The sequence below is a fragment of the Brienomyrus brachyistius genome, chromosome 4 (assembly GCF_023856365.1).
Source record: "Brienomyrus brachyistius isolate T26 chromosome 4, BBRACH_0.4, whole genome shotgun sequence".
Lineage (NCBI taxonomy): Eukaryota > Metazoa > Chordata > Actinopteri > Osteoglossiformes > Mormyridae > Brienomyrus > Brienomyrus brachyistius.
Genome location: NC_064536.1, coordinates 21723366 through 21748659, shown reverse-complemented (window position 1 = coordinate 21748659; position 25294 = coordinate 21723366). Strand labels below are relative to the sequence as shown.

Here is a 25294-nt window from a genome sequence, read left to right as displayed (position 1 = left end):
CTGTGCTAAAGCCCTGCACTCTGCTCATCTGCACTCTGTAGCCTGTCCTCTGTGTTTCATCATTTGATTTTATTTAATTACAAATGTTTTTTGTCTCGAGCATCAAACATAGCCGGGTACCTTTTCAGAGCCTCCTTCAGAATCTGTTGAAGTTGCTAATTTTTTAAGTTTTATTTTAATTTCTTTCTGGATGGTTCTGCATCTTGCCTCTCCTCTCGCTTCCCCCACCCCACCAGCCTCAACAGCGGAGTTCCCTTGAAACACTGTTGTGCAACGTGATCGGCAGCTATGCCAAGAAGTCGAACAAAAGCAAATATTTCTCAACAACTAAGTTCAAATGAAAATCTCAGCATTTGCTGAAGCCTTTGTTTTTGTTTTGTTTGGTCTCCTCATACTGACACGCATTGAAGCCGCATTACCCTTATCACATAGCGTATGGCTTTTTTTGTTTGAACACCTGTTCAATTATTATGTGATTAACGATGGTAGTAAAAAGAATTTATTTGTCTGTTTTCGTTCGCCATTCCGGCGGCTCGGTGCCATTTTAGTCTGAAGTTTTCTTGTCAGCTCTGATGTGTAGCAAACTGTTTTTATTATGAATTATATTTTTCTTTTAGAGCCAACATATACTAAATATACAGTGTACTGTTGTTGCATAATCTGACGTTTCTTCCCCTTCTGCGCCCCCAGGAGAGAGGAATAGGTAATGTGTCGACATTCGGCGTGGTGCAAGCAGCGGTTGAAATCATTCTTATGTTGTATCCTTTCCTTGACCTCCATACCCAAGTTCTCTAACAGCCGTTTTGGTTGTGGGTTTGTTTCATGGGTGGTTTTGTGGCAGATTAAAAAAATGTCCAGTTTTGTTTGCCTTGGTAATAGTGTTGAGGGGTGTGTTCCCTGCGGAGGGTGTCCTTCTCCTTAATCCGAATAGTTATCTGCTGGTGTCTTCTGTCGTCGGTTTCTACAGCCTGCGTGTGTTCGAAGGTCTGACTCCCAGGAAGGATGACACCACCATGACCACGGTGAGGACGGTCAGGCCCTTGCATGTGGAGCCCATGTGACCTGCTTCTCCAGTAGTGTGGCTCGCTTGAGATGATTAGCACTGGGTTTCTGCCCAGGAGTAGCACGTGTGTCTGAAATGTAATGTTTTAGAGGGGTATTTTACAACCGAGGTCCATTCCAATGACCCCGTTGTGTTTTGAGATCCAATCTGGGGTTCCTAAGTTTTTCCTAAAGTATTGCTGCTTATATAGTTAGAACGTGCAATTCAGTGGTTCCAACTATGTAAGTGGTTATTGGGAGCGGAGCTTTTGAGAAACGTACCCCTGGTCACGATGGCTGATTTAACGTGCAGTTCTCTCTGGCAGATCATCGGATGCTGTGTGTCGATCCTCGTGCTGAGCTCGGCGCTGCCGGTGATGTCGCGGACGCTGGGTGAATTTCCACTTTTTCTGGGAGTTGGGACTTTAAGAGGGGGAAACCCCACTTTTTGGGGGTGGTGGATTAACGTATAAACAAAGCATTTAGCAATGTTAACACAGGTGAGCTCCTGGGGAAGAGGGCCCCTGTAAATAGGTGGCCAGGTCTGCATCCTTTGGGTGAAAAGTGTGGGTCTTCCACCCCAGCTTTGCTGGTCGCTGCTTCCTGATGTTAGTCCCGGTGTATTATCTTGCCCTTTATTTCATTATCTCTCCTTCCGATTGCATGTTTGCCCTTGCTTATATCCACGTTAGGGCACCTGGAGCGGGAGTATTAAGTGCTGTAAACCTTTTCAATAAAAGTGTTTTCTGTAGGCTTTCTGCTGCTGACAGCGGGGTAGGTGCTGTGACCTTCACCTGCCTGCCTGCGGTTTGCAGAGCTGGGGGGGGGGGGGGTGTGGACGAGAGGATACAATTCTCTCAGGGTCAAAAGAGGCCTGCTTATAGCACCGAATCTCGCCACCAGTGAGCATCTGTTGTAGCACGTCTTTGGTCGTGACTTGAATCCGATTATTGTGATTATTACTGCATTCCCTTATCGGGGACATTGGGTTAATATTAGGCTGCCATTTCTGCGCAACGGTTGAAGGCCACTAGGGCAGCGATATGGAGAAATTTCAGTTAATATGAGAAAGGCGGGAGCTTGGGCCATTAGAGGCACTGACATGGAGGAGCAGTAAATATCCAGTTGTCGTATTACACACAGTGTCAGATAAACTTCAATGACAAGCGTGAGGTCTGTTAATCTTACGGTACCCGTGTTTTGTCAAAAGCAAGAGTCCAGCCTCTAGTCACTAAGACCAGAGGAGGGTTCTCGGCATGAGATTTTTTTTTTCCCCCTTTCCTCCCTTAATCTTTGTCTTTAAAATGATGGGGGGGGGGGGGGGGGGGAGCACAGCCTAACGAGCTGCCAGGCAGAAGCAGATCTCAGCCTCTAATGCCGGGAAAGTCAAATTCTTGATAGTTTACCGTAGAGATTTGAAAAAGAATTAAGCTGGGGGTGGGGTGGGGTCGGGGGGGGCAGGATGGTGCAATCACAATAGCGCTGATAAATGCGGAGAGCGGCGGGCCAGCTGTTCAAATAGCATTACCGGTGTGTAGCGGGGAGCTGCGTAGCGTATCAACACGCGCGGCTTGGCGGGTTCCACCCGCTGCCGCTGAATAGCTCACCAGCGAGGAATCATATGCTAACGAATCGGGGTGGGGGACCTCACGCGGCGGGGCGTGTGGGCTGGGGGGGGCCTTCAGAGTCTGATGGGAAAGGTAAACTTAAGCATGGCTGTTTTCAGCCCTGTTATGCCAAGAATTAACATGTCACAGTGGTAACCCCCCCCCCCCCCACACTAAAAGATTTGCTGTTAAAATGGAAATTCCGTACAGAAGTTGTGACGTTCCTACCGTCCACTATGGAATGGAATTCCCACGTCAAGTCAATCGGCATCCGCAGAGGACTTCCATTGCGGATCATTAATATTGTTTTTAGAATCCTAGTTGTTTCAAAGGAGCCTTTTCACTTACTGTACCTGTCTTGTGGATCCAGAACCATAAGCTGGTCTCGGCCTGCAGGGGAGCTCAGGGAGGCTCCAGCTGGTGTAGGATGGGGCAGGTAAAGGACTCTGAGGACGCCTGCCCCAGATACCTGCCCAGTAGCTGCAGGACGGTCATCCCCCAACATCTCCTGTGTAGCTGCTGCCTTTTGAGAGTTCTATCGTTTCTATGGCAGCAGGAGGAATGGGAATTTTACCAGCGCTGCGGAAGGCCATGCAGGGTGATCGGGACGGGTTTCTCCACAGCGTCCTGCAGTCCGTGGGTCATGTGATCTGTAGAGGGGCAATCTGCCTTCGATTACACCTAGTCAGAGCTCTCCTATGCTGGTCTTGGCAGTGATGCAGTTTAAAGTGTTAAGGTGTGTGAATTATGTCGTTTATTGAAGTTTCATTGACATTGTTTCTTTTTTTTTTTTTGAAGGCAAGTGAATTGAAACTTAGATTTTTATGGGCTGATTGTGTCACGGAAGCAGGCGCAGTCCCTGTTCCCAGACTGACTGGTCTGTATAGTTCAGGTTATAATCTCCAGGCATGCTGGGATAAAACGAATGCAGCGTACATTCAGGGCTGCTTTGTTCGGTTCTGTTTTGTGGCTCTTTTGAGAAATGCAATGTACTGTAACGCCACAGTCGAGCGACAGATGTCAGATATGGGGTGGGGGTAGGCACAGCATTCCCGTGGCCTTCACTGGGACAATGTATGTGTTGTACCAATTGTATGAGTACAAGTACATTGAAATGCTGTATACGTTGGCTATTTATTCCGGCTTTTAAAGGGCCTTGCCCATGACCCCAACGGACAGGTTATTATTTTGCCAAGGATGGGATTCAAACTGGCAAACTTCTGATTACATGCACAAAGGCCTAACATGGGGGGTATTCCACAAAGCTGGATTTATTCATTAGCCAGAAAAGTCAAATGTAAGGAATGTCCAATAGGAATGTGACTTATCTCTCCTACTATAGAACCGTGTTCATGTTTGGCTTAAGTTATCCAGTTAACTGGGAAATTCTGCTTTGTGGAATATCCCCCAATGAACCACTGAGGCTGGGGTTAGTCGCACACCTGTTGACACAGTGAGTGCCGTGGGTTTTATATGTTTAAGTGACGGATGTCCTGTGTGCTTTGAGAGTTTCCTCTTGTATATCATAGGTGTCGGCACCGATTCTGTAACGCCCCTTGCAGAGGGCTTTTAATTCAATCTCATTTCTTTTTCTTTTTTTTTGCCCATGTTACTATGTTTCATTATTTTTGAGTTAGCCTTCAGTGCACTGGGAGCTATGCAGCTCGGCGTTAATTTGCGAGGGCGGAAAGTTCCGGAGCAGCCAGGGACAGATGAGCGGGGAGACGCCGCCGGCGGCAGCGCGTGCGACCTCTGATGACAGATGGCCTTAAATTGAAAAGCCGGCCCAGGTCTGCAGGGCCTCGGCATGGGGCCCAGAGAGGCGCCCCGGCGGCGTCCCCCGTCCCTGAGATCCGGCCGCGTCCCGTCTGGCTTGCATGCGGGTTCTGGGGTGATGGGGTGCCCGCCTGGGAAGCTGAGATGAGATGATCACAGTGGCTCTCCAATGGAAGGCACGGGTCCCATGTACGCGCCGTGACGACTTGTGGACACCAGACGCCTGTCAGAGGCCGCTGCTCAGTGGGAGCGTATGAAGATGAGGTTTGCTTAATTGCGATATCGCTGCATGCAGCTGTGCCTCTCTCTCTCTCTCATTCTTTCCCTCTGACTTTCTCTTTCTCTCACATCCCTCTCTGTGGCTTCCTCTTGCTCTCACTCTCTCAATTCCTCTCTCTCCTTTCCTCTACCTCTCCTTCTCTCTCTCTCTTGATTTCTTTCCTTCTCTTTTCTATTCCTCTGTCCTTTACTCTTTCTCTATTCTGTCCCTCTCTCCCTTTCTCTTCCTTTAACACTCTCTACCAATTTCTCCCTCCCCTTCTCCCTCTTTCCCCATTCCTTTCTGTTACTTTCTCTCCCTTTCTCTCTCCCCCCTGTCTCCCTCTGTTTCTTCCTTTTCTCTCTCCCCCTCTCCTTTCTTTCTATTGCTTCCTCTTGTTGTCTCTCTCTCTATTCTTCCCCCCCCCCCCCCCCCCCCCCCGTGTTGCAGTGTTGTAGCTGAAGCCAGCAAGATGCTGCCTGTCGATGCACTGTGGCCTCAGTTGGGTGTAAGCAGCCACCTCTGGGCCCCGGTGCGGCTCGTGGTGGTCTCTAGGGCTCAGTGTTCCCAACTCCGCCTCTTTTAGAAGCTCTGGATGTTAAACTGTTCATTTGGATGAATGTGATTGGAGCAAAATAAAGCACAGGAAGACCTTGTATTATCACGCCAATCATGCCACCCAGGTGATGCCAAATAAGCGTCAAAGGGAATATTTACATGTTCATTTAGCTAATGCTGTTTTATCTTCAGTGATGTATTAATGAGAAATAAGGGTCAGACAATCCTTGGAGCAGTTGGGGGTTAAGGGCCTTGAGTGACGCACTACCCCCCATTTCCTTTTCATTCTCTGGTTATGTTTCGCAAATCTCCCTGTCTTCTGAAGCTGGTGACTCCTGCCCGCTTTATGAGGACCTGAATGGTGGCGGGAGGAGGTACTGACTTGTTCCAGAATAGCACGTTTTGTTGGAGTGCTTGTAAATACTTGGCTTGTCTTGCCAAGGACGGTGCAACAATGGCACAGCTGTGAATAAGCTTTGAATAGAGAATGATCATGTCATCTTTCTGTTTGTTTTGGAGGTTTTTTTTTCCCATTTTTTGTTTGGTTTTGTTTATCTGTTGAGAGTTTGATTCCAAAACATTTGCGCCATGTTGCTCCCAGGGCGTCCCCTCTATCGCGGAATGTGCCGCGTTGGTGCATTTAATAATTTTAGCTCATGAAAAGCAATAAAGACTGTTTGGGTGACTGGTAGTATTGGACATTGAGCATAATCAGTTTGTGTGGCTAATACTGTGTAACTGCATTTGCAGTCACACCAAACCGATATATATTCGTAGTTATGGGCAGATTTGGTGCAATTTGTGCTTGTTTTGTGATAGAAAGTGGATTTTCAGCAACACCTCCCGATATTTTTTTTGCTATATTAGAAATCAACGCAAAAAGGGAAAAAAATAACCAGGTATTACTAAGCACATGGAACCTTTCACTGGGAATAATACTGAATGGTCACTGCAGGACACATGCTATCCCATATGTGACCCATCGCCACGAAATGAGTCTTAAGTCGCACTGGTAGAATTTCACCCATAAGACTCATTTCATGGTGATGGGTCACATATGTGTTAGAATGACAGTATGCTTTACTCTGTCAACAGGAATCACGAGATTTGACCTCCTTGGGGATTTCGGGAGATTTAATTGGCTGGGAAACTTCTACATCGTCCTGTCATACAATCTGCTTTTCGCCGTGGTGACGACCCTCTGCCTCGTACGGAAGTTCACCTCAGCTGTGCGAGAAGCTCTCCTTAAGGCCTTGGGTAAGACCAATATTCTTTGTTCTTTTACGATGGTTAGCTTTACGATTCTTTGTTCTTGTACGATGAACTTCTGTCAATACTTCATTTTGTCCAAAGGGTCCAGCCTTGGTTTTCTCATTGAAATGCTGTGTTTACCCACCTGACTTGAGGCTGTGGTGTCAAATGGGGCAAAATTATTTTCCATTTACCAGACTGAAACCCCATAGTGGAGATGGCGATGACACATTGAAGCTTCGTCTCAACCGTCTTTAATTTTAACCCTGGTGAATGACCACTGACCTCTTGCTTATTTTTTGGGACACAGGTCTGGATAAACTGCACCTCTCAAACAGCCCTTCAGACCCAGAACCCCCCAAGCACTCTGCGAACGGCCATCAGAAGTCTCTGTGAAGGAGACCCGGGGCTTGCCGTGGTGGTGGTCGTCGGGAGGAGCGCTCAGCTGCGCCACATTCCATTGCCCTCCAGGTCCTTCTCTTGGGCATACACCCACTGAGAGAAGGGGTCCCGAATCGGCCTGTCCCTCCCCCTGCATCAGCAGAGCCAGTTTGTAAACAATCCCATGGGGTTCTCTGACTGACGGGAAAATGGGGAGGAAATGCAAGTCGCGTCGCTACGTTTAGCCCGAGTCATGAATTTGGCATTCATCAGTCGTCGGGGGCGACGTCTCTCCCATTTATGATGTCACACTCTGTTGCTGTTGTCAGGCTCTCTGTTCCTCCAGCTGTCTTCCACATGTCACATCACGTTACTGAGCTATCGGTCCTGTTCTCTGGTCCTTTTTTGTGCCCTTCATGTTGTTAGAAAGACATCGTCAAGATATTGATAATACTGATCTGAAAAAAAGTCATGATGTAGTTATGAATGAATCTGCAGTTTTCTTCTGCTGTGCTGCTCTGTGATGATTCCTCTCGTAAGATCTCTGGTAGTTGTACTTTTAGGGGGCAGCCTGCGGATTGCATCTGGATTATTATGGCTAGTTCAGCTGGGGAATATTTTTATGAGCGTACTTTAACCATTCATACCATGTCTTAAGATCTTCCTGGGATTAAAGCTAAACACAGGTAACAGATATTCGAATATGAATGTACTGTAGCGGCAGGGCATTCAGCAAGCAGCCAGTGTGCGGAACTTGGCATTTCTCTAAATCAGCTCCCCAATTTCAGTAAAATTCTGGTTGAGTAACTTTCTCAGGGCATTTACAGTACCCCCCCCCCCCCCCTGAAATGCAGTACAGAACCCACTGGGCCAAGTCAAGTCCCTGGCCTTAATTACTAGACTAGCTGCTGCTCCTACACATGGTAAGTGAGACTTCAACTTCATCTCCATGATGAGGCTACAGACATGGTGCTGGGTCCAGTCCCCAATCCCCACATGGTTGTCTGTTTTGGGCTTCCTCACCCCTGAGGACAGCAGTTAAACTTCTGGGTGAGGATTTGGTGTAAATTTGTGGTGAGCGTTACCGTCCGTCATCTCTGACCGACTGCGGAGCTGAAGTGAGGCAACTTTGGGTTTCTGTTCAGCTGATTGGCCCTTCAGAGGTGACCACAGAGAGCTAGCAGTGAGGGGGGTGCGGGTCCCCCATCCACATCAAGGTGGGATTTTGAAGAGGCAACTGCAGTTTTGTTTACTTCCTTGAATGCTAAAAATGAGTGTACCTTTAATTTCAAAAATATCTTGATGTTATAGATGGTGAACACCTGCTAGACCATAACCCATGAGCAATATTAAGCGAGGAACTTCCTGTCGCTGGTTAATTTTATTCTTTTAAGCTTTTAAGGCCAGAGAACAGCTTCTTAGTCCGCACCAGGCTGCCTCCTGCAGGTAAAAGCCTTGGTCGCCTTTGTTGACCCATCGACTTGCCGCCTTCCTGGACAAGCGCTGCATGCGTCTCTGGGTTCCTGATGTCCAATCAGAAGTCACCTTTTGTCCGTTCGTGTATAGCGTGTTCATAAGACTTTATACTAATGCTGGATATCACTATGGTAGATATATGCATTCCATAGATGCCACAGGGACAATTTCAGATTTTCATTTTTATATGTTTCATCGTTTTTCTTTTCCTGCTTATATATGACAATGAAACCACTGAGAGGATATGAACAGCTAGACCTGTAGATTAGTTTGGGACAGAGGTATCATTTACCAAAGTGGGTGTAGGACTGTTTGTACGTTGGTAGTACGGTGTGATACAAACTCCTGTTTAGAAAACGCCCCAGTGTAGCTGTCTGGCATCTTTTAGATCTAGTGGCTGTTATGACCCTCTCCTTGTCCCTGGGTGTTTCTAAGCCTTATTGTTCCGATTTGCTTAAGTCTGTCGAAGGCCAGAGCACCAATGTCATTGAGCTGGTCACAGTTCAGTTATTGCCAGTTCTGACTAATGTCATTGTCATGAAGTTGCATGTACATAAATATTTCATACCTTTTATACAGCGAGTATAGCGATGACTGTACACATTGTAAATAATACGAAACCTCTCATACTGCAGTTCTTTGATTTCACATTTCACCTATGTATGCCTTATAAGGAGATTTTCAAAGACGTTCTTCAGAAGATTTCTGATATCCTGCTTTAAAGTGAGCTTGAGTTTGTTTTTTTCCCCCCTCTTTGTTAATGTGCGTGCACTTGTGTCTGTGTAGTTTTTTAAAATGACAAATTCACTGTGAACCCATCAGCAGTAACATCTTTATGAGGATCTCTTTGGTCTCTCATAGCTGTACGGCTTTGAGGAAGTTGCTGGGTGAGGCTCTCTGCTCCATAAATAGTTAAGATTTAAACATCTGCAAAATGGAAAATTAGGTTAAAGATTTGGCATGGTGGGTTGCAGCGTCTCGGATCGTAAGGGGCTGTGGCAGATGTAATTAGAGCCTACATTAGAGCCTTTTTATGAACAGTTGACATGCATATTTCATTTATGTCACGCAGATGCTGTTTAGTCTAGTATAGTGCCCCCATTGGTAATACGTTGTAACAGCATTAATTTCAACTAGAGTACTACAAAGATGATTGAAGATGTTCTGTAGATCAAATACAAATTTTTACCTGCCAAAATTTTACCCCGCCTGTATTTCAATATAAAGGTAGTAGTGCTAAACTTTGCTAAACATTTTCTTTGGCTGTGTAGATATTTCCTCCTTAAAGAAAGCTACTGTGAACAAGTTGTGTGTGTGTGTGATGTTTGCTGGTATATGTAAAGACCTAATTCGATAATTGCCCATATTTTCATGTTCCTCGAACATCTGTCAGCTTTCTTTTCCCTTTTGCTTCAAACAAACCTTCTAAATGTGAAAACCCTGAGTAGTTGTTGAGGTATCAATATATCCACTTGTCATGTTGGTGTGTCAGAAGTTGGCCATATCTTAGACATGTAATTTACATTTATTTGTAAATTTTGCAGAAGCAGCCTAATGCATCTGTGAGGAAAGTGTAGAAACATTTAAGCATTTGTCTTGTGGATGGTTCTGGAGAATAGCGGGAGTGGGAGATTTAAAAAAAAAAAAAAAAATTTCATAAAAATTCATAGTCGATTTGTTGCATGTAGAGTTACAACCTTCCATTATGTGTCGCCTCTGTTTGCAGTTGATGTTCTAGAGTGTTTCCATCACGTTTTTATTTTGTTAATGTGTTGTAGGTACAGTGCTTCAGTGCCATGCCCAGTGCTGTGTCCTGTGAGTTTTTTATACCACAGTTCTGTGGGTGTTTTTGTCTGAGTCTAATGCAAGTGCATTAGCTTGCTCGTTGGGTTGTCCATTTATACCGTCCATTCCATGGCTCACACAGCACACCGTTTACGTCCATGCCGAATCCGGACTCTTCTTTGCAACCCGCCCACGTCGACCACGTGTGCTAATAGGGGGTTCATTCTAGTATGAGTGCAGTGGGCATCCATCTCGCATTGTTTTAGCTGTAAATCCCAACCTCTTCATTGGACAATCTCTAGCCCTGGGTGCCTCTACTGGTTCAGGGGCTCCAGGTGGACCGAATGAACATTTTTGGTTGCCTTATCGTGTCTGTCATTTATTGTCGCTTTAAGTTGAGGAAAAATGACAAGTGTCCGTGTCTGCATGTCATTCCTGAAAACGATGTGAATGTATTTTGGATGATCAATGTTTTCATTTGCGAAACATTCTCGATACTTGTATTGGTTTACATTGTGTAATTTTTTTAGTTTACAATAAAGTTTGTGACTTGTGCTGGTGTTTGTTTTTATTTTTGTCCACTTGGTAACTGTTTATTTAACACGGGTTGTTGGCCATGCATTAACACATGCTAATGGAATCCCACAGCAGCTGCAATGAAGCCGTGTTTATTGTAGGGAAAATATTTCGGAGTTGGAGGTGAACTTTCGGTAAGATTTCCAAAGTATACCTGCTTCTGTCAGCAATAAGCAGAGTACAGATCTAGGGTTAAATTGATTTTGTCTTCCTCAAGCTCATCTGGAATGTGGACATTTTCTAACTCCTTGCCAATATCCATACAAATGCCATTTGGCAAATGTACATGTTTTGAGGTGGAGCTCTGGACTGTGGTCTCACAGAGAGCTCTTCCATTTTGCCTGTGTTTGTTTTACAGACGTACAATAAAACAAACAGCACCAGAAGTTATGTGAATGGTATAAAGATCACATTGTCCACAGTCATCTCTGCCTGAGTTGTTAAAACTGTTTTTGGTCTGATGGGCGATTGCCCCTCAAATTTAACAAAAAAAAAACAGATTTATAGGTTTGTCCAAACCTCTACTTAGCGTGTTTGCAGTACCGCACTGCATTCCCACAATACCCTGACCGTGGATGCAGCCAGAGTCACTGACCTTTGAAAGCTGTTACTGCGCAGAGGAATGCGGCCCACTGACCTGATCCAGGGAAGACGACTGACTGGGGGGAGGGGTTAACAAAACGATACATAACTACTGCATCACAGCGGCAACCTTTCTGTAAACTGCCAAATAGGTCTGCAGCACCATGGCAACCAGATCGTAATTTGTTTTATGGTGCCTGTTGATTAATACAATGTACTTATAATCACCAAAATAGCCAAGAAGCAAACAAAGGCTTATTATTACATTGTTGCTGTACCTGTCATAGCTTTACGTACTCGACAGACATGGTGAAACGCTGATTTGTAGTAGAATGTTTAATTTACATTAAAGCAAACGTTGACTAAATTCCCCCCACTTCTTATCTTTCCTACGTTCTTATCTCTTATTTAGAAGAAACACGCTCTCACATCCCAGTTAGGTCTGTCTGATCAGTTTCTGCTCAGTGTGCCGATTTGGTTTTCACAGCCTTGTGTTATAAAGCTCATTTTGAGGTTTTTAAGTTGAGAGAACATTTAGAGATAAAGAATCTACCTCTACATATTTCTCCAAATATTGAAGGTTTTCTGCATGATGCACACATTTAAACTGCTAAGTGTTTAAAAGTATTCTAAAAACAATAGTACTGATTAATGTTGAGTAATCGTCAGAATTATTTTTTTTGATTGGGATTGTGACTTGCAATATTGTTACTTTAGTCTGCTTGGTAGCCATTTGTTTAATAAAGTTTGAATTGCGTATTAACACACAAACACAAATACATATTTTATGAGAAAGTATCTATGTATTTAGTTTATTTAGCAGACTGTTTTATCCTGAGTGATCTACTTTTGTTTTTGAGAGCGTGAGCAACCATTAATATGGTCTGAGGTTTTATCTTACTTCCTAGTTCATGCATATGACTAATCAGGAATTGTGTACGTTTTAGGATGCAGTTGATCATGGTTTTAGTGTCATCTCTCCATTTGCACTTGTTTGTTGGAGCATAACCACCTGGTTAAGTATATGATACTCATACAGGCCTTATTCAAATTCAGCCTGCATGGAATAAGGTGATTACAGCGCCCTCTTCAGATAGGGTGAGCGGCACACGGGGCACACTGGCCGCCCCTCCCAGCAGAATTCCTCGAAGGCTTGCAGGCAGCACACGTGGAAGACGTGCGAGCAAGACAGCAGCAGGGCCTGCTGGAACCCTCCGCTGGGCCTCCCTGACGTCTCCACGCTGCCAGGGTGTAGCTGAGTAAGGCAGATGGGGCAGTCCGAAGCTTCTCGCTGTGAGGCCTGCGACACAGGAAGCACCGTGACCCATTGCAAGGGGCTTGGCCAGTCCTTTCCCAGTGCGCGCTGGGCTTTGTTCGACCCACAACTTATCAAATATTGGACGGATTACCTCTCTCCCAAAGCCCCAATAAAGCCCAAGTTCAACAGACACCCTCGGAACGAGTCACCACTGTCAGACGGGTGGATTTATGCTCATTCAAATAACATATTTATCACGGCTGTTGTGTTGGGCAGGTATCTACAGTGCAATCAATTATTAACCCAAAGGGCCTTTTCATTTATTTGAAAACGAGTTGACGCTTGATGTTTAATACAGAGGCCCATAACGTTTATTATGTTTGACTTCATGTGACGGGTCCTTGGTAAACAACCCTCGGAACTCTATACTTCAAGTCAAGGTTGAGCAACTTGTGCCCCGTGCTTGACCTCTTCATAGGAGATAATGGGCTGCACTTTTTCCCCATGTGATTGACACCCAGACAGTGTCAGCAGACAAACCCAAGACTATAAACTCATGAAATAAATCTTAAATCTGTACCATGAACCTGCCAATTGGATATTTCTTTTGCTTACTTAAAGTAATACATTTCAACGTACATATCCATGAGTTGTAATATTCACAAACATCTTCAAAGTAGAAATGGATTTGCTAGCCAACAACTATGACATCGCAGAAGTTTGCAGTGTGGTGTTCGGTGGCTAAGACTCCTACCTTTTGCTCTATCTTGGCCCAGTCCTCTTCCTTCATCTGGGAGAGGTGCTGCCTATCAAATTCGCGGAATGCCAGCCTACTGGACTCCACAGAGAGGTCGAGGGCACTTAGGAATTCCTCAACGCTGTTGTCACAGCATCGCATGAAGCCATCGCTAATTTCCTGCAGCTAATTGGCACAATAAGAATAGTAACAGTTACACTGCAATTCACTGATGTCATTCCGTAGGATAAGACACTAAGACGTTTTTGGTGAAAGTCATTTGTCAATTAAATAAAACATTCAAAAAATGCTCTTCAAAGCCTCTTCAAATATGCTATTCTAATGAAGCCATGTGCTCAAATCATAAGACCTTTCTTAACTGAGGCTAAGATGAACTTCTTTCTCGGCATCACACACACATTGACATCCATGGTGGGAATGAAGCTAGGGGTCAGTTACACGTGGTGACAGGACACACGATGTCCCCGCGGTCAGCCTCGTGTCATCGTGACGTCACGCAACCGTTATCGCAAACCAAACAACAGTGTCTGAAGCCAACTTCTCCAGACAAACAGATATGATCGCAGGTGAACTTTGGCCAGCGCACAGAGGACATTTCAAGGCGATCAATCTTGAAGTCGCTAATTTGCCTCCTAATGTGTTGACTTATGGTAGGACCTCAAAAGTAAAATAAAAAGCCTGGTATTTAAAGCGTATCAACAAAGAAGCTGATAAGTTTTTTTTGTCCCCTTTCCCCTCCTTTCCTCAATACTATTAATATCCTCTACAGCCACCTGCTCGGTGCCAGTGCGAGTCGGCAACAGTGAGACAATGTTTGCCATTTCAGTATGATAAAGGAAAGCGTAAAGAATGCTCAGTGTCCCTGGTTTGTTTGGGGAGATGTAAATCACAAAGCTTGGAGTGCTCCACGAGGGAACCTGAAATGACAATCCCTTCCACAAGCCCCCCCCCCCCCCCCCCCCCCCAAAAAAAAACTGTCAGCGTGATGACACCGATTTCATCAGAGCCATAAATGACGGCACTGAGATTTATGTGGCCTGCACGAGCCGGGCTTTTTGGACCAGGATCAAAGTAATGAGGGAGCGTGACAAGGCGAAAACAATTAAAGCTGTAAACACACTTCGAGGCCACAGCATTCAGCTCCCGTCTTTTCGCTCGTTTGATCTGACCTCGGGGCACTGAGATGGATTGTTGGGCTGGGTTCAAAAAAGAAAAAAGCATGTGCACTCAACGATTCGTCAGAACGTTTGTGGTGATGGTGACAGTTTGGTTTTACGCTGCTATGAAAGGTCACCACAGCTCAATAGAGTGGGTGTAAAAAGTAGATCATTTTTCCCACACTGCAGAGACTGGAGACTGTCCTCCTTATACATTCGCATCATTTAAAAAAAAAAAATTGGTATTTGCTATAACGATTCTCTGTGAATGCATTGTGATAAAAGGTTTTTCTGCAACTGTGCAACCGCACTGTGAATAAAATATTTAAAAGGCAGAATTATTGTTTGTCTGTGCCCTCCACTGAATAACCTTCACATATAATCATGCTTGCATACTAACCCCAAATAAATAGGTGCAGTGATTACAGCAGATGGTCCAATAGCTTCCTGAATGCACCTTATGGACGGTTTTAGCTGTGCCCAATAGTAATCTCAACTCTACTCATCTTGTTCGTAACACACGGTTCAACATTAAATAACTGTTACGACAATCTCAGGCGCTATTGCATCTCTCTTTCTCCTTAACATTTTTCCCCAAGCCTGACTATACCAAGAAGCTATTTTCGTTGTACTGGTTCCTGTTAACTGGAACAGCTGCTGCATTCTGCAAATGGAGAGCCAAATAAAGGATTTGAGCTGCATTAAAAAAACAATAAGCATAAATAATTTCAATTTGGTTTGTGTGTATTAAGATGACTTATGGATAGTGTGTGTTCTATAGTATCTTTGTGCCATTGGGGTACAAAAAGCTATAACATTCTCTGTCATACCCACTCAAAACTTAAAAAAAAAACATATAATGGAGCTTGAAAATGTTATATAGAGCAAAAGTTCTCAAATTAGGGGATACATCAGGACAAAGTCCCCTCTATCATCTTTTTTATCTCTAATAAATTGAATAAAAACTTTTTTTAGACCCACAAAGTCTGTTCCTGTTTGTGACATCTGCCGTGTGTTTTTAAATAATTAAAAAAAGCAATTATAGCTGAAGCTCCGTCCTGATGTGTCCTTTAAGCGTTTTAAACGAGGATGGACAAACACTTGCTGGAGGATGCCCTTTCTCGTTTTCTCCTGGAATGTCCAATCTGTTTGGCTGAAGCACACACTCTTTAATTAGTTTACAGACAGTGCACGATTCACACGGCACCAAAAGCCACCCCCCAGCTCCCTCAGATGAATAGTCCTCCCCCGTCACCCCGTAGATTCTATAGGGTGGCCATCTCCATCCCTCGGTCTAAGAAGCCTTTAAACCACCTCGGCAATTTCAGAAATTGAGCGAAAAGGAAAGAACAGATATTAACTTCCAGGAGAAATGTGCCAAATTTCCTAGGAAGGCAATGTCTTGGTCCAGTGCAAACCGTTTCATCTGACTGGCAGATACGGGGAAGGAGCGGAAAATGAACTGTCACAGTGCCTCGCAGAGATGATCTCACAGGTATTTTATCTAGCCTGTGTGTTTCCATTCAAACCGTTCAGGTGTGACAGTCGAATAGCAAAGCTGATTGTGTACCTTTTCTTCGAAGAACTTCCTTCTCAGCAGCTTGTCCTTGGGTGGCACCGTCTTCCTTGCGTGCCTGTACCACTTCCGAGCGACATAGCCTCTCCAGCATGCCTGGATCCTGATGGAGATACTGGGCTCGAGGTGTGCTGAGGTGTGGGGTTCACACCCCGAATTGGCTGCTTATGCCTTAATGGGATGACGTCGGCTATTACTGGTAAGGGTAGTGAGAGTTTTGGATTCGACATCATATCCTCAAAGGGCCGGTGTGTATGTGGGTTTTGGAGATAATCTTTAGGTCAGCTGTTCAAACCCAGGTGTGAGAATTCTTCAGCCATTCAGTCCTCTAATTAGTAATCTAATTAGGGAGCTGCAGCAAAAACCCGCATACACAATGCATCTTTCTGGATAAGATTGCCCACCCCTGGTCTAACCTGTGTAATATGGAGTGAATTTCCCTTAAGGTTTTACTCTCGAGCATATTGGACATGATTATAAGTAATAATATGTATGTCCAGTGTTCTCACAGCACCAACAATCACAGAGCTGATATTAGAAAGCTGGTACATTATGCTAAGACTTAAATGGCAGGATGTGATTAGCAGGAAATGCACTCTGCTATTGGCTTATGTAGGGTTCTGTAGGGCTTTCCAGCCTAGGTTACTCTCAGAATGCGGCACGGCCCCCGTCCCAAATGTGTGAGATGTGGGGGTAAGTGGGTCGAGAGAGCACACCTGACGGCACACTTTTCCCTGTAGAGGCGAGCGGCATCATGAATCACTCTGGTCTCATACTGCTTCCTCCTGCACATAGGGCAGCACTTCCTGCTGGAGAAGCGCTCCAAGGCACGCAGGCAGGCCTGCGAGGTGCACGAGAGCCGCAGATTGCGGGGCGGTGAGCGGGGGTATCAGAAGGGCGTCTTCGCGGGCGCCGAAAACTCAGCCGTGTGTCAGGAGGAACAACTTACCCTGTGAAAGACGTGAGAGCAGGACAGCAGAACCTGTGAAAGAGGTTTGAAAGCCGTCAGGGTGAGCGCTTGGCGCACTATGAATAGGTGAATTGCACCGCTTGTTTGGAAACGCCTCAGAAGTGCTGTGTGGAGGGCTTTCTAAGCCGGGCATCCTGCAGAGCCACACGAAATCACAGAAAAATAACAGGTGTATGGCAGTGCCATGAAAACCGGCACTCAGCCTTGCAGTCCTGAAGAGCCCTCTATCTCCGATGCGAATTACGGATTCGACAACACCTGTTTCTGCAAGAATCGCTCGTTCACAGCCGACTGGAATGAATGGCAGGTGGCCTCAGATCTAAACATTTTGCCTGATTGCCCTTAATTCTTGCCTTTTAACTCTCCCAATGTCCCTGAAATAAACATAACAAGCCAATGGAATTTATAAAAAAAAAAAAACAGTTTGGTTTCATTTTGCAATCACATCCTGTGACCTTATTGGGTATTCTCCCACGTGATTCTGGTCAATTCTGCTGTGCCACATTTGCCCTGGGGATTCAGATGAGCACTGGGGTTCTGATGACATGGGCTGGCCCTCTGAATTATTCCTGCGGCTTCTGGTGAGCGACCGAGCAAGCAAGCGAGCACTAGCACTTCTTATATAACTGGGGCTTTCACAGACCCCCAGAGAGCAGCCTACTCAGAGGCAGTAAACCCAAGCTGGGGAAAACAGGGCCAGGGCAGGCATCCTGCAACACCTTCCCACTGATGCTCCTCTGCTAGGGGCTGGCCCTTAGGGCCTGGTGTATGGAGCCATTTCACAGAGGGCTGTGATAATTCCTCATCATCTCCGTACCCACAACACACAGGAGAACAGGGTGCCCTCTGGTGCGAGACATATATCAAGGACCCAGATAAGTCATTAGACCAGAATGATTCTCTCTCAGGAACCTGTGGTATGAAACCAATCCATCTAATACCTGAACAGCAAGGCGCTGAAACGGCATGATGAGTGACTTTATATATAACAGAAAAAATATCGCAGGAAAATAACTATTCCTACACTGTGTGAATAATACCGTAAAGCAACAATCAAAAACTAGCTTATGTCAGTGGAGGAAGCTTGCATATTTGAAGAGCCTTTGAAGAGAGTTTTTTGATGTTTTATTTAATTGACAAATGACCTTCGTCAAAATCTTACACGTGGGCTACATGCAGAGCGTAATTCTTTTCTGGCACCTTTGGACTAATATTTACCAGTGTTTCCATGACAACACGGCTCCTTTGTTGGGCCTTCGTGTCTGCTGAGTATTTTGTGTTGAGACGGGCCCTCTTAAAAGGGGAACCCAGCGATAAAGTGAAGGCTGAAAGACCCTCGCAATGACTCCCTGATTGCCGAATCCCCACGTCACACTCCGGTGGCAATGCAGTATTTGCCGTCTGCGCGGATTGCATGGAGAATGCGGTGGGGGGAGGGTGAAGCTCGGTAGGCACGTGATGAATGCCGTGGCCACGGACTGAGGTGTGGGTCATGCACCTGGGGCTGGAGCCGGAACTCCTCTCGGCAGATGGCGCAGGGCTGGCTGGACTCCCCTTGTAGGAGTGACCGCGACTTAACCTGGTGCCACTCATCTGTGGTCAGGGGCGTTGGAGGGGCATCGACCAAGCCAAGCTTCTGGGCTGACCACCAGCACGGCAACATGGAAGCCAACACCAGGAAATTAGACGCGTCATATCTTACATTTCAATTAATCCATTGATCAAATTCTGAAGTGCACAAGTTCTGGAATGTCAACAAGTACACATTTTCCTGAGGTAAAAGTGCTTTGCTCCAGGGAACAAGGTCCCTGCTGGAATTATGATATAACCGGCCAGCCAGGGTGTTACCTCACTCCATCCTGACACCGCTATGTGCCCTGGATCGTCATTTACTCTACCTAATGTAAGTGATGGAGGGCCTGGCCCAAGGACATACTCCTCTTCCAGGCTGTGAGCCTGTCGGCATCTCTGGGTTCTTTCCCCCGACTGATGCGCAGCCTCCCCCCGCCACTGGGGGGTCCTGTCCCTCTGTGTACTGGTGTGTCTTCGCCTCACTGAATCCTGCAGCGGTAACCGGTGTAGCTGTAAATCTCTCACCGCGTGATCCTGCAAGGCGACCGCCATCATTGCCAGGTTGATGTGCCCTTTTGACCTCTGATCCTGCAGGTGAGGCAACAGAGCAAATGAATAACAGCAATAATAAAAATAATAATAATAATAATAATGATCATAACTGATACTTTATTGATCCCTGTGGGGAAACGCTCTTTCCCCCTCCACCATTTTGCTCTCCATGAGAGCAACCTTGGCAGCGAAGAGCAGACACCTGCTATGGGGCCCAGGGAGCTGGACGTCAAGGGCCTTGCTCAAGGAGCCACAGGTGTGCTGAGACTGCCTTACCTTCCTATCAGAGGCCTAGCCCTCTGAGCCACATGCTGCCCCCTATTCACAAGATTGCGCTGCATGTTACTGTAAATAATTCTCTCCACTACATGATGAACCACTTAATGATGACAAAGTATCTGAACTGGATAAAATGTGTTTGGAATGAGCATCAGAAGGAGCAGTTGAGTTCTATGGCATTAGCAAAGAAAATGACTTGAAGGGAAAGGGTGTCAATTATTTTCCCTCACTAAGACAAAATACCTCAAAATATTAATAATACTGAAAACATTAAAATTTACTCTGCAATGATACATTAAAACTGCTGACATGGTGTAAGTTAAGCCACGTTACTGCAACAAGATGTGTTTTTTTGTTTCATGTTAGATGTTACACTGAATGGGCAGTATGCTGCCTCAGTGGACAGCACTATTGCCTCCCCATGCTGTGTGAATTTATTCTAGGTATTCAGGTTTACAACCGCAGTCCAAAGACAAGACATTTAGGCTAAATAGCCCATAGTGTAGGGTGTGCCGTTGTGATGGACTAGTGTCCCATCCAGGGTGTGAACCTGTCTTGTGCCCAAAGCTGCTCGGATAGGCTGCACCTCCGTCCCCATTACGCAACTCAGGATAACTGATTGGAAGACAGACAAGAAATTAAGTGCTGCCATCTAAGAGCTTCTAAAGTATCTTTAAAAATATTGTGTATAAGCACAAATATATCTGATAACTTTCAGCATACTGATTCATGTTTAGGATTATTATTAACCAGTTAAATCGCAGCGCAATAACTCTTCCAAGTTTAAATATCTAGTTATTACCAAAATAAATTAAAAAAAAAAAACATACACCACCCAAATCTAAATACTCCAGAATACACTACTGTCGACAATGATACATAACCAACGTGATAGCGGGTTAGCGACCATGCTAACATGTTACAGCGGATAACTTCCAGTCCGCACGAGCCACGCACGAGCTGAAAGCTATAACTTAAATGACAGCATTAGACACGGCATTAAACAGAGAGAAACAAGGTCGTTACTGAAACGGTTCGCTGAGAACAGCACTAAAAAATAACCTTGTTAAGTGATTGCGGAACGGAGCGAGAAAAGACAGACCTTTCGCATTGTTATCGGTGAAGGAAAATGTTTACGGCTTTCACTGTTGCCTAGCAACGCGCCTCTCACTAATGAAGGCGCGTGGCTCTCTGAGCGGACAAACAGTCAGGTACATTAGACGATAAACGTGGATGTCTAATAATATAGTATTTTAATGACAAGTATTTATGACAGATTAAAGTAAGACTACGTACTTTACGTTAGTGGTTCAAGCTTAAAGTTCACCTTGTGGGATCGAGATTTATTCCTGCGTAAGCTCCCTTCAAATTCACGTATTCCCGGGATTACCAAGGTAATCAAGGCACTAAGGAGGTGGCTATTGGTGTATTTTTCCACACAAAGCATGGATCTCCATGATAGAAGCATCTGGAAACATAACGTAAAAACGCTAGTGAAATATTATTTTTATCTTTTAATTATCCAACCGGCCCGACCACCAACAGGTAAATTCTCCCCCAGTCGTCTCTCCTAATACAAGCGTTCAAGTAAAAGAGACCCATAAACAAAAACGTTTAATGCATCTTATTTGAAGCCGGAGGTGTGTGAGACCTTCTCCCCGTGTTTTAGCGCAGGAAGCTGACCGCACATACCTGCCTGGCAGCCTCCCTACCAGCATGGCTGATCAGCACCATTACATGCTCCATTGATCCTGTAATTGCTGCTTCAGGGTGTCCAAGTGTGTCCTCGTTGTGATCCATCACACTGCGGTTATTTCGTGAACTGTTTTCACTATCGATAGCTTGCCTCCCAGTTAAGTTTTCCAAACTACTTATCATTTATACTGCGTGTGTATTCTTATTGATGTAGTTGCATATTTATCATGGTAACGTATTTTAAAAGGAACCACCCACCCACATTACCGCTATGCTGTAGTGATGTGTATCACATATAACTGATTTTAAGCCTTAAGCAATCTTAAATAATGTATTATTATAATACTAGAAATTTAGATAATTTTTTATTTTATAATGTAGTTATCCCAATCTGAGTGTAATACATTACTAGTTGGTGAGTAAGTTGCACAGGTTGTCACGTCACACTTGCATTGCAGACATTTATGCATCCAGCTGCTGTTTAATGTGGTCCTTTGGAGAAAAAAATCATTCATATTAATCTTTTGGGAATGCCGGACACAGACCATGCTTTTTACGAATGAGAACAAACACTGACGCGGAAAATTACTCTCAAAGCTGTCGTCAAAGGGGCAGAGAAAAAAGAAAAGGTGTTCATTCCTGTTCGATGAGGCAGAGTCACCTTCTCAGCTTGTGTCAGTGGAAGTGGGACTCTGAGATCCTTTTTTTGTTGGCTGATGAAAGTAATCTCTTGTTTGTCGGACCGCAGGATGCTATTTGCCACACTGTGGTTTAGGCAGTTCCAAAATGCTTTTGACTTTGATCAACTTTGAAGTGCAGGCAGACTCACCAAAACAGATGGCTGAAGTTACAAATGGCGATGAGGACTGTCATTCAGTCGGACCCTCTAAAACAACAATTCTGAGTCATGGGCTCTATGGGGCCGTTTCTGTTTTAGGAAATTCTGCATTCCTGAGGTTAAAAAAGATATGTATGTTGACTGGCTTCATCAGAAAAAGCTGTAAGGCAATTTATTAATTAAGGATTCAGCAGTTTAAAGACACGGTAGACGTGAGCTTAGTGTAGCATAATAACATAATAGCTGCTTTCTCCCTGTGCTGTCATCAGCAGGATTCCAGTATGCGCCCTCATTTTCAAAGTGGACATTTGTCTTTTTCCTTTTAAATAAGTACCTTTTTTTTAAAAAAGAGTTTTTCTTCTCATTATTATTTATTTAGATTTCTCTTCTGTGGAACTCTTTACCTAATCTGTGGTATTTTCAAAAGAAACCCACCTTGTCATGTGGAGAGGTGATTATTTAAGAGGTGGAGAGGGGCGGAGGGGATGTAGAAGACGGACGGGGGGGAGGGGGGTAACCTGTATTGATGTGAAAGAGGAGCCGCGCCAAAACCTTCGGCAAACTCTGGGCGCTGCATGCATGTTGAAAAGGCCAAACTAATCCCGCTATTTGTCACTGTTTTAAAAGCTTTGCAGGGAATGTAATTTCAATGGTAGCAATATTTGAGACGTCAAAAGAAATTGAAGCAAATAATTACTGACAGTTCTGACCGCACGTGTATTTAGTCAGTAGTTTCCAAAGGTAAGTGAGATACTTAGCAGTAGGTTTTTGTTTTTTTTCCATTGGCCTTAGAGCCCAGGGTCTGCCTAGTTGAGTTCAGGGTATTAACTGTGGTTTTTCCTATCCTTAGGAGGTTCAATTCAGCTCTTTAGCAAGCCTGTACCGTTAAGCACGTATACATGTTTTTAAAATTGAATTATATCTGAAAAGAGATAGCCACAGTTGAATATTGGTTTGATATGAAAAAAGGGTTTGTTTTGAAAATGGTGTTAATATCTGCACCATGAGCATTCACGTCATTCACTAGTTTAGTTATTCAGTTCCAACTTCACAATACACTTATTGGAAAGAACTACAAATAACTATTGACATTTAAGGCTTTGGCACACTTGTGAGGAATATTTAATCACCCTTAATCTTATCAGATAAACTTTTTCAGGACTGAAATTGTAGGCTCATTCTGAAATTTTTGAAACATTCTTAAAAGTATTGTAAAAACAACATTTTCTTGTAGAACACATTTCATGGATCGACCTTCCACGAGAATTCCCAGGACCGTGAATCTGATTCACAATACTACTGCTCAAGATTTGCTGTTATTTGATAAGGGCTAGCTTTTAATGATAACAATGAATTATTAGAAACATTCTTATATAAGCTGTTATATATATGTGTGTGTGTGTGTTCTCTGACAACACCTTCGGCGCGTTGTCAGGTGACCGTGATAACCCACAACAGCAGATGAAGCTTTGGGCGCGGGGGTTAAATGATACTCCTATGCGTGTTTTCCAGCCAGCTTTTGTCTGCATGCCTTGAATTTTTGCATTAAAGGCAACTCACCATCAAAAAATTCAACCTCTTCCTTTCAGCTTCAAACTCAGTCATTGACCCTTCCATAATGTCCTCAAAAATCAAAGTGAAGTTCTTTTCAAGATGATTGGAAAAACAAACGGATAGGGTACTGACTGAAATAGTGTAAGTTTTTGAGAAAAAATGCAGTAGATTCTTCTGATGCTTTCATTGCCAGTGCAGTGTCAGTTTATTCTGTTATTTAACTCATAGGTAAAACACAAACAACTTTATTGTACAAATATCCATAAATAAGGACAACTTCAATTTCTTAATTCACATTCTGTTTAAAAATGTTTTTTATTTAGATGTTTGTCTCGTGTTCATTTAGAGGGGCGACACTGGCCTGTTTGCATATAACGTAACATGCTATTTCAATACAGCACATTAAGGAATGCGTTCTACATGGTATACTGCATTGTACATCAGTTTCATACTTTGTTTTATGTTGTATTAATTTCAATAGCTTATGTAACAAGACACCAGTTTAAAAATTTTGGTAGTATGTTAATGTTAGTTCACACGGGTCCCTCAAAGTATTATTGGATTTTCTCAGGTTGCTAATAGACCTTTGATTCTCTGCCTGTCACCTGGTCGCTAAAACAAATAGCCTTTGTCAAGGTCCTGTGCTTTTGATGTTGGTCGTGACCTGGCATGTCTCACACATTGTTTCTGCAGCTCTTGCAGCTCTTGGTCTTCCATGGCAAGACGATGCATTGGAACACAACCACATCAGGACATTACTTGATGAGAGTGTGGCATTCTCTGAGAAATTGAATTGGCTAGTTTTGCCAGCACAGAACTCATTTTTGCCATCTGCTGCTTCACCTGCCGTTGTAAAAACCGACTGCTAAATACAGCTCAGCTTGACTCAATATGTTGTGTCAAACTCAGAGAGATCTAACACTGGCCCTTAAAATTTCTGATGATGCATATTCATAAGTTGGCCCATACATTAACCACCCTCTGTGCTGGATATTTATCATAAGCTAATCCTCATATTCCCTTCTGAATGCATGACCTGTCCAGAATATACAGTATATCCTGAATCATTTAAGAACAGTTGTCTGAACTGAGTCAGCTAATAATAATGAGGATAAAAACAGGTTCAATTTTAAATTTACCAGCAATTGATATATTTTATCCCTCCAATGATGAAAATATTATATATTGCACAGAAAGATTACTGCTGTGCATCCATTGTTAGATTTTTAAAATGTATAATGCAAGAAGAGGTTTAAGTTGTATAGTATGTGGTTTGCGTGTTTCGTGCAGTTGTGACCAGAATGGGAGTCAAGTTGCAGATATTAGTGTAACTAACATTTTCCATGATGCTTTAGATAGAAATGACTCCTAATCCAAATATTGTTAACAATAACTATTCATATAATTATAATAAATGAAGAATGTTTTCTTGCATTCACTCTTTGTCAGTTTAATTATGAACCTCATCATAAGAATCTGCCACCAAATGGCTGATTATTCTCTCATACCCAGGTTTAGGAGATTAATTTGAGGGAGCAAGAATGGTGGAGTACCACAGTCATGTGAGACTTGGAAATCTGCCGATGCCTGCACCAGGATGGGGATGAGTCCAGAACAGTGAATTCCCATCCCTCTGCCCCATGTAGCTGCTGTGATAAATGACAGTCTTAGTCGGTGAGTGATGAAGCACATTCCCTCTGGTGGCAGAGTCAAGGCAGGAGAAGGCACTGTGGTTAATCATAACTGTAAGTTCCTGAGATGGCGCTGAGGTTTCAGCCAAGTCTGAGGTGCTTA

The 25294-nt window shown here is 44.1% G+C and overlaps 2 protein-coding genes across 3 annotated transcripts in view; one reads left to right on the top strand and one right to left on the bottom strand.

The window, feature by feature from the left end:
• Positions 1 to 10689, top strand: part of lmbr1 (limb development membrane protein 1) — a 36395-nt gene extending 25706 nt beyond the window's left edge. The window contains exons 13-17 of the mRNA XM_049010646.1: positions 691 to 758; positions 932 to 1022; positions 1368 to 1434; positions 6337 to 6498; positions 6803 to 10689. Coding sequence (XP_048866603.1) covers positions 691 to 758; positions 932 to 1022; positions 1368 to 1434; positions 6337 to 6498; positions 6803 to 6888 — 474 coding nt within the window. The 3' untranslated portion in view covers positions 6889 to 10689. The remainder of the gene's footprint in view (positions 1 to 690; positions 759 to 931; positions 1023 to 1367; positions 1435 to 6336; positions 6499 to 6802) is intronic.
• Positions 10690 to 10756: 67 nt separating this feature from the next.
• Positions 10757 to 20564, bottom strand: rnf32 (ring finger protein 32). 2 transcript variants are annotated; one of them, XM_049010647.1, is made up of 8 exons: positions 20516 to 20564; positions 18909 to 19170; positions 18509 to 18651; positions 16990 to 17022; positions 16757 to 16881; positions 16035 to 16143; positions 13305 to 13472; positions 10757 to 12592 (listed from the first exon to the last, which is right to left on the bottom strand). In XM_049010647.1, the coding sequence occupies exons 1-8, from the start codon at positions 20522 to 20524 to the stop codon at positions 12368 to 12370; spliced, it is 1074 nt and encodes a 357-aa protein (XP_048866604.1). In that variant the 5' UTR covers positions 20525 to 20564; the 3' UTR covers positions 10757 to 12367. The 2 variants fall into 2 exon arrangements, with proteins under 2 accessions (XP_048866604.1, XP_048866605.1); XM_049010648.1 differs by having other exon boundaries at positions 20476 to 20535.
• Positions 20565 to 25294: the final 4730 nt, after the last annotated feature.

Excerpts from the sequence above, each read along its gene's own strand:
- rnf32 (XM_049010647.1), bottom strand. Across the intron at positions 16,882-16,989 it reads GCTCTCACGTCTTTCACAGG|GCCTGCCTGCGTGCCTTGGA; the intron begins GTAAGTTGTTCC and ends TGCACCTCGCAG. Across the intron at positions 13,473-16,034 it reads GGAAGTTCTTCGAAGAAAAG|CTGCAGGAAATTAGCGATGG; the intron begins GTACACAATCAG and ends TGTGCCAATTAG.